Source organism: Propithecus coquereli, unplaced genomic scaffold (genome assembly GCF_000956105.1).
Source record: "Propithecus coquereli isolate 6110/MARCELLA unplaced genomic scaffold, Pcoq_1.0 Scaffold42, whole genome shotgun sequence".
Taxonomy (NCBI): domain Eukaryota; kingdom Metazoa; phylum Chordata; class Mammalia; order Primates; family Indriidae; genus Propithecus; species Propithecus coquereli.
The window spans coordinates 684,788-692,515 of record NW_012149952.1 but is presented as its reverse complement, the minus strand read 5'-3'; the positions used below and the strand labels follow the sequence as shown (position 1 = coordinate 692,515).

The following is a 7,728-nucleotide window of genomic DNA, read 5'->3' as shown; positions in this document are numbered from 1 at the left end:
AAGTTAAGCAATTTATCCAAAATCACAAAGCAAATATATAGTGGAACTGGGAAATGAAATATTGACAGATGTACCACAAGTATTAACAAGTGGAAGTACAGTAACTTCTTTATACATACATGTCAGCGGAAAGCCACGAGGCTAACATTCCAGCATAGATACTCTCTTCGGAAAATAGCTAGAGGTCCACAGTGATAACCAGAATAACAACCATCATCTACTGAACACCCGCCTGGGAACTGGGCACCCACAGTGTCTCCTTTATCCCTAACAACTCTGCAAGGTGGATATTACTATCCTCATTTTAAAAATCAAGGAATCAAGCAAGGCTCAAAGAAGCTAAGTGACTTGCCCGAGACTACATAGTTAAGTGACAGAGCCAGTAGTTGACCCCAGGCCTATGTGGATATAAAGTCCATGTTTTTGTTGTTGTCATTGTTGTTATTTTTTGGTTTGTTTGTTTGTTTGAGACAGAGTCTCACTCCATTGCCCTGAGTAGAGTGTCGTGATGTCAGCCTAGCTCACAGCAACCTCAAACTCCTGGGCTCAAGCAATCCTCCTGCCTCAGCCTTCCGAGTAGCTGGGACTACAGGCACACACCACAACACCTGGCTAATTTTTCTATTTTTAGTAGAGACGGGGCTCTCACTCTTGCTCAGGCTGGTCTTGAACTCCTGAGCTCAAGCAATCTTCCCACCTCGGCCTCCCAAGGTGCTAGGATTACAGGAGTGAGCCACTGCACCTTGCCAAAGTCTATGTTATTCCACTGGATCAGTGGTTCCCAAAACTGATTTTAGATGGAACATAAATAAGCTTTTTTATTTTACTTTAATAGTTACATATTCATATTACTGCATGTTAGAAAAAATTTAAGCATACATCGAACCTGTAGTTTCATGGATAATATTGCATAGGATGAGGGTGTTTTGCAAAATAAATTTATTTAGAAGAAAAGTGTGAAGTAAATAATAGTAGAGGTGGTATAAGCTGTAGGAAAAAATCATAAAGATGGTCTATAAATGTCTGAAGTTTGGGAGACATACTACTATAGTACCTATCAGACAGCTTCATTTTCAATTACATCTATGAAATTAGGGTCATGTAGGGCTGCAGGAAAAACAACATACTAAAAATCTTGGACCTTTAGCTAGGTGCAGTGGGGCATGCCTGCAGCCCCAGCTACTCAGGAGGCTGAGGCAGGAGGATCACTTGAGGCCAGTAGTTTGAGGCCATAGTACATTATCATTGTGCCTATAGCCTGGGCAACACAGTGAAACCCTGTCTCTAAAAAAAAAAAAATCTTGGACCTGGGTTTTAGCCTTACTTGTGTTACCTTTATGAATGTGGGCATTTCATTTGCTCTGTCTGGGCCTGTTTCTTCATCTATAAAAAAAAGAGAGAGAGTGCTTTAAATTAATTAGTACAGCCCTTTTGAAAGCAATTTGATAAGGATATCAAGAAACATAAAACTGTTCTTAACTTTTACACAGATGGGTATCAATTGTTCTGTTCCACGTACAGAGCACTTTTAACTATTTCTTGTAAGGGAGGTCTAGTGGTGACAAATTCCCTTAGTGTTTGCTTGTCTGGGAAAAACTATTTCTCCTTCATTCATGAAACTTAGTTTCGCAGGATACAAAATTCTTGGCTGGCACTTACTCCATTTAAGAAGACTAAAACTGGGACCCCAATCCCTTCTGGCTGGTAAAGTTTCTGCTGAGAAGCCTGCCATTAGTCTGATGGGTTTTCCTTTGTAAATTTCTTGATGCTTTCATCTCACAGTTTGTGGCATTTTCTCCTTCACTGTGACTTTGGCAAGACTGATAACTACATCCCTTGGTCATGTCCTATTTGCCATGAATCTTCCCAGTGTTCAATAACCTTCTTGTATCTGGATGTCTAAATCTCGGGCTGGGCATGGTGGCTCACACCTATAATCTCAGCCCTTTGGGAGGCTGAGGTGGGAGTTGAAGCCAGGAGTTTGAAACCAGCAACATAGTGAGACCCCATCTCTACAAAAAATTTAAAAATTAGCCAGGTGTGGTGGCACATGCCTGTAGTCCCAGCTACTCAGGAGGCTAAGGCAGGAGGATTACTTGGACCCAGGAGCTGGAGGTTACAGTGAGCTGTGATTGCACCACTGCACTCCGGCCTGAACAACAGAGCAAGACCCTGTCTCTAAAATAAATAAATAAATAAATCTCTAGCAATACCAAGGAAGTTTTCCATTTTCTCCATTATTCTCCGCAGATTTCCATGCTTTTTGCTTTTTCTTCTTCTCCATCAGGGATACCTATGATTCTTATATTTGTGTGCTTTACATAATCCCATATTTCTCAGAGACTTTGTTCATTCTTCTTGATGCTTTTTTCTTCATTTTTGACTGACTGGGTTAATTCAAAAGCCTTGTCTTCAAGCTCTGAAATTCTTTCTTCTGCTTGGTCTAGTTAAAACGTTCCACTGTATTTTAAAGTTCCCTAAATGACTCTTCTATTTCCAGAAGTTCTGTTATGTTTTTTCTTAAATTATCTCTTTAGTGAATTTTTCATTCATGTACTGAATTTTTGTTTGTTTGTTTCTTTGTGTCAATTTTCAACTTTCTCATCAATCCCATTGGACTATGATCCATATTTTTAATTCCATATCTGACATTTCAAAAATTTCCTTTTGGTTGGAGTCCATCGCTGGAGAGCTAGTATGATCCTTTCGGGGATGTCAAAACAGCCCGTTTTTTCATGCTGGCAGAGTTCTCGAACTGGTTCCTTCTCACCTGGAAGCTATTCTCTCACCTCAAAACAGATAGCTTTGTAGTTCACCTGTTCTCCTCTGCTGGGAACTCTGCTGCTCAGTTAGAGAGGGAGAGGTACACTGCCTTTCAGCTCCTGCCGGCAGATACCCACTGTGGTGTTGCTGGCAACTTAGGTCAATTGGACCTCCGACCTCTGGGAGAGTGTTTAGATGACTGCAGTAGTGAACTAGGTTAGGTAATCCCATTCTCAGGCCCCTGGATGGTGTGCTTGAGTCCTAGGGGCACCAGACTGACACGGGGCTGGCAAACTTGCTCTTAAGCCTCCCTAAGTTCATGTGCTGGCTGTGACAGTGACGGGTGGGGTGATCTGCTACACAAGCATGCTCAGGCAGGAAAAGGGCACTGTGAGCCTGTGACAGGAGGGGTGGGACCCTCTTGACAAGATTAGGCAGTCAGCTGTGGGCACACAAGCTGCTCACACCTCCCTTTCTTGGCAGTGACAGCAGTCTCCGTCTTTCAGGTGCACAAAAGCGTGCAGATTCTCAGCTCCCACTTTGGCCCATCTGCAGCAGAGGTGGTGGAGGAAGTTCAACCCACTGTGTGCTGTTCTTAACTTTTGACCCAGTAATTCCACTTCGGGAACTCTCTCCCAAGAAAATAATCCAAAACTTGAAAAATAGTTACAATAACAAAAAACTTACCAATATCTAAAAATAAAACATTCTAAATATTCAGCAATGGAAGAATAGTTAAATAATTTGGAACACATATAAATTGTTGAGAATGTTATGCAGTCATTAAAAACGTTATAAAGGCCGGGCACGGTGGCTCACGCCTGTAATCCTAGCACTCTGGGAGGCCGACGTGGGAGGATTGCTTGAGCTCAGGAGTTCGAGACCAGCCTGAGCAAGAGCGAGACCCCATTTCTGCTAAAAACAGAAATTATCTGAACAACTAAAAAAATATATATAGAAAAAATTAGCCAGGCATGGTGGCACATGCCTGTAGTCCCAGCTACTTGGGAGGCTGAGGCGGGAGGATCTCTTGAGCCCAGGAGTTTGAGGTTGCTGTGAGCTAGGCTGATGCCATGGCACTCTAGCCCAGGCAACAGAGTGAGACTCTGTCTCAAAAAAAAAAAAAAAAAAAAAAAACATTATAAAGATGACATAGCAACATTCTTATAAAGTGGGGAAAAAGGGCTGAAATCTGTTCACATACTATGGTTATCACCATATAAAGAAAACGACATGCAGGTAAGAAATATGCCAAAATACCAGCAGTTGGTAAGAATAATGATTTCTCTGTACTTTCAAAATTTTCTCTAATACAGGCCAGGCACTGTGGCTCATGCCTGTAATCCTAGCACTTGGGGAGGCCAAGGCAGGAGGATCCCTCGAGGCCAGGAGTTGAAGACCAGCCTGGGCAACAGAGTGAGACCCTGTCTCTACAAAAACTAAAATAAATTAGTCCCAGTCATTTGGAAGGCTGAGGCAGGAGGATCGCTTGAGCCCAGGAGTTTGAGGTTACAGTGAGCTATGATGATGCCACTACACTCTAGCCCAGGCAACAAAGCAAGACGCTGTCTCAAAAAAAAAATTTTTCTCCAATACCGTTATATTATTAGTATATTACATTTAGAGTGAAAAAAAACTTCTCAATTGAGAGATTCAACTAAATAATCTCTAAGATTCCTTCTGGCTCTAATATTCTGTGGTTTCTCACTGTAAGTAGGAAGAGAGGTCAGGCAAGAGTAAAAATGTTAGAAAAGTTTAGATGGTAGGGCTACTCCTATTTAAATTACTTTGATAGCATTTGAAAACTAGCACTTGGGGAAATGATGCAACACCCTCCATCTGTGTGGCAGAAAGGGCACAAGTCTGGGAAATAAGAAACCTGAACTGAATCAGATGATCTCTAAGGGCCCTCTCCAAACAACTCGTCCATCCACTTATTGAACAAAGATTTACTAAACGCCTACCATGTGCCAGGAACCGTGTAGCTGAATGACTACTGAACTATTGGTTCAGAGTCTAATGAGGCAGAAACATTCGTGAGGGCTAGCACAACAAAGTACCACAGACTGGGTGGCGTAAACAACAGAAATTTATTTCTCACAGTTCTGGAGTCTGGAAATCCATGATCAAAACGTCAGCAGGTTTGGTTTCTTCCGAGGCCTCTCTCCTTGGCTTGCAAATGGCCATTGTCTTAGTTTGGGTGGCTATAATTAAGTAATATAGACTGGATAGCCTGTAAAGAACAGAAATTTATTTCTCACAGTTCTGCAGGCTGGATATCCAAAATCAGGGTGCCAGAATGGCTGAGTTCTGGCAAAGGTCCTCTTCCAGGTTGTAGACAGGTGACTTCTCCTTGTATCTTCATATGGTAGAAAGAAAGCAAGAGAGCTCTCTAGGGTCCCTTTCATAAAAGCACTAATCCCATTCACGAGGGTTCCACCTTCATGACCTAATTACCTCCCAAAGGCCCCACCTCCTAATACTATCACATTAGGGGTTAGGATTTCAACATACGGATTGGGGCGGGGGGCGCACATTTAGTCCAAAATAGCTGCCTTCTTGCTGTGTCCTCACATGGTTGTTGTTCTGTGCACATACATCCCTGGGGTCTTTTTATGTGTCCAAAGTCCTCTTCTTAAATGGACACCAGTCGGACTGGACTGGGGCACACATAATGGACTCATTTCAACTTAATCAGCTCTTTAAAGGCCCCGTCTCCAAATATAGTCGTTCTGAGGTACTGGGGGTTAGGGCTTCAACGTGTGAATTTGGGGGGACAAAATTCAGTCCATAACATATTACAAACAACAAACTGTGCAATAACAGAATTGCATTCAATAACAGAACTGGGAAGCATGTGAAGGCATAATTAATTCTGACAGGAAATATCAGAAACTACTGCAGAGAGGAGGTGTCATCTGGGCCCAGTTCTAACTTGAGCAGCGGTCTCCAACCTTTTTGGTATCAGGGACCAGTTTCATGGAAGACAATTTTTCCACAGACAAGGGTGGGAGGGAAGGTTTCAGGATGATTCAAGTGCATTACATTTACTGTACAGTCAAACCTCTCTACGAATGATAATCTGTATTTGCAGCCGCTCCCCAGCACTAGCGTCACCGCCTCAGCTCCACCTCAGATCATCAGGCACTAGATTCTCATAAGGAGCGTGATCCCTAGATCCCTCGCATGAGCAGTTTACAGTAGGGTTCACGCTCCTATGAGAATCTAATGCCACCCACTTACCCTGACACTCATCTGACAGGAGGCGGAGCTTATGCAGTGATGCAAGCCATGGGGAGCAACTATAAATACAGGTGAAGCTTTGCTCACTCGCCAACCACTCACCTCCTGCTGTACGGCCTGGTTGCTACCAGGCCATGGACCGGTACTAGTGCATGGGCCGGGGATTAGGGACTGCAGAACTTGAGAATCTCAGGTCTATAAACCACTACCCTTAGTTGTCATAAAAATATCTTAAGTATCAAAAAAACGAAGATAAGACACAATCGGAAAATAAATCAGGTTTGGAAAGAGGCCAAAAGAAGAACGTTTTTGTTCCAGAGGAACAAAGGGAAATACCAACTTCTTATACTTGAACTGGGATTGTGGATTCAAACACAGCAACTCGGAGGTCAAGCGAAAATCTTGGTTCATGGAATAATCTGCTCCTTGCTCTCACTCCTTAAGTCTCGAGGATTTTAATGTAGAGTACGGGGGGAGGGTGTGAGATCTTGATAAACCCCCACCTTTTGTCCTCTCTTCAATCCAGAAGCCATTCTTTCTCCCCTTACCTTCAGCTAAACTTTCTCTAGGCAAGATTTTAAAACTCAATTCCTTATCCATTAAAATACTCCCCTCTTGAAGTAAATTAGATCCCAGAAGTTAAAAAGGAGGAGAAATGGAGCTGTGCTGACCTAGGCAGCACAATGCTGGGGGGACCATTTCTGTTGGCACCTTCCAGTCCCTGGAAGTGACCTGTTTCCTTCCAACAGGCGTCGCCAGAGGCCACTGGGACCAAGGCCAGGCTTCTAGGAGGTGGCTCCAGGAAGGCGGCCAAGAATGTGAGTGCAAAGGTCAGTGACTTAGCATCAACAACAGCAGTGGCACCACTATGACCCCAGCTCTCTCCCTTGGGCACCTCTGAGACCAGTGCAGATGTTGTCTCAGCCGACCTCACCCATTCCCCTCTCCACCAGCCCACCACATGCAGCACCAGTGCCTGCTTTCTTCCTGAGTCTCAAGCAAGAACGAGACTCCTCCAAGGTCTAGGGGAGAGCTAGCCAAATCTCAGGCTGCCACCTCCCCCTTACCCTTTTCCCAAAGAACCCAGGGCTGCCTTCCAAAAGGCTTTTTACTTTTTCCTGGCCTCCCAAAAGCTTCCAGAATCCTATTCTCAGCTTTATTTTACTCATAGGAAAGACTGAAAGTACAGAGGCAAAATGGCTTGCCCGAAGTAAAGCAGCCACTAAAAGGCAGACACCTGGGTCTTACTTCTCATTCTTTGGTCTCCCCAGTGATATTCTGATGCCCCCTCCAACCCTGCCACCAAATCCTTGCCCACACAGGTCAGGACAAACAACTCAGAAATCCTGGTGTTCAAATAGCTAGATGTCTCCACTGTTCCGTGCCGACCCCTTTTCCCACCCCACTGCAGTATGAAGGTGGAAGTGGAAGGCATGGAAGATGGCAAGTAAAGCCCCGCCCTACTCCCTACTCTCAAACGTATTAACCCTCCTGTCTAAGTAGCAACTCTGTTATTGCAGATTGGTTCCTAAGAGCCCCTAAAAGAAAACTCATGACAGTGCCTGGGCTGCCAAAGAAGCAGTGTCCCTGTGATCGTTTCAAGGGCAAGGTGAAGAAAACTAGTAAGTTTCAAGAGCATAACCTTCCTTATACCAGAGTCACTCTGGGGAATCACTGGGGATGAAGCAGGTATTAGAATAAACAAGAGAGTTGTGGCCGGGC

General features: G+C 44.0%; 1 protein-coding gene across 1 annotated transcript in view; it reads left to right on the top strand.

Moving 5' to 3' along the window:
- CXCL17 (chemokine (C-X-C motif) ligand 17) overlaps positions 1-7,728 on the top strand; it is a 16,449-nt gene that overhangs the window by 4,668 nt on the left and 4,053 nt on the right. The window contains exons 2-3 of the mRNA XM_012653322.1: positions 6,756-6,836; positions 7,527-7,628. Of these exons, the coding sequence (XP_012508776.1) occupies positions 6,756-6,836; positions 7,527-7,628 (183 nt within the window). The remainder of the gene's footprint in view (positions 1-6,755; positions 6,837-7,526; positions 7,629-7,728) is intronic.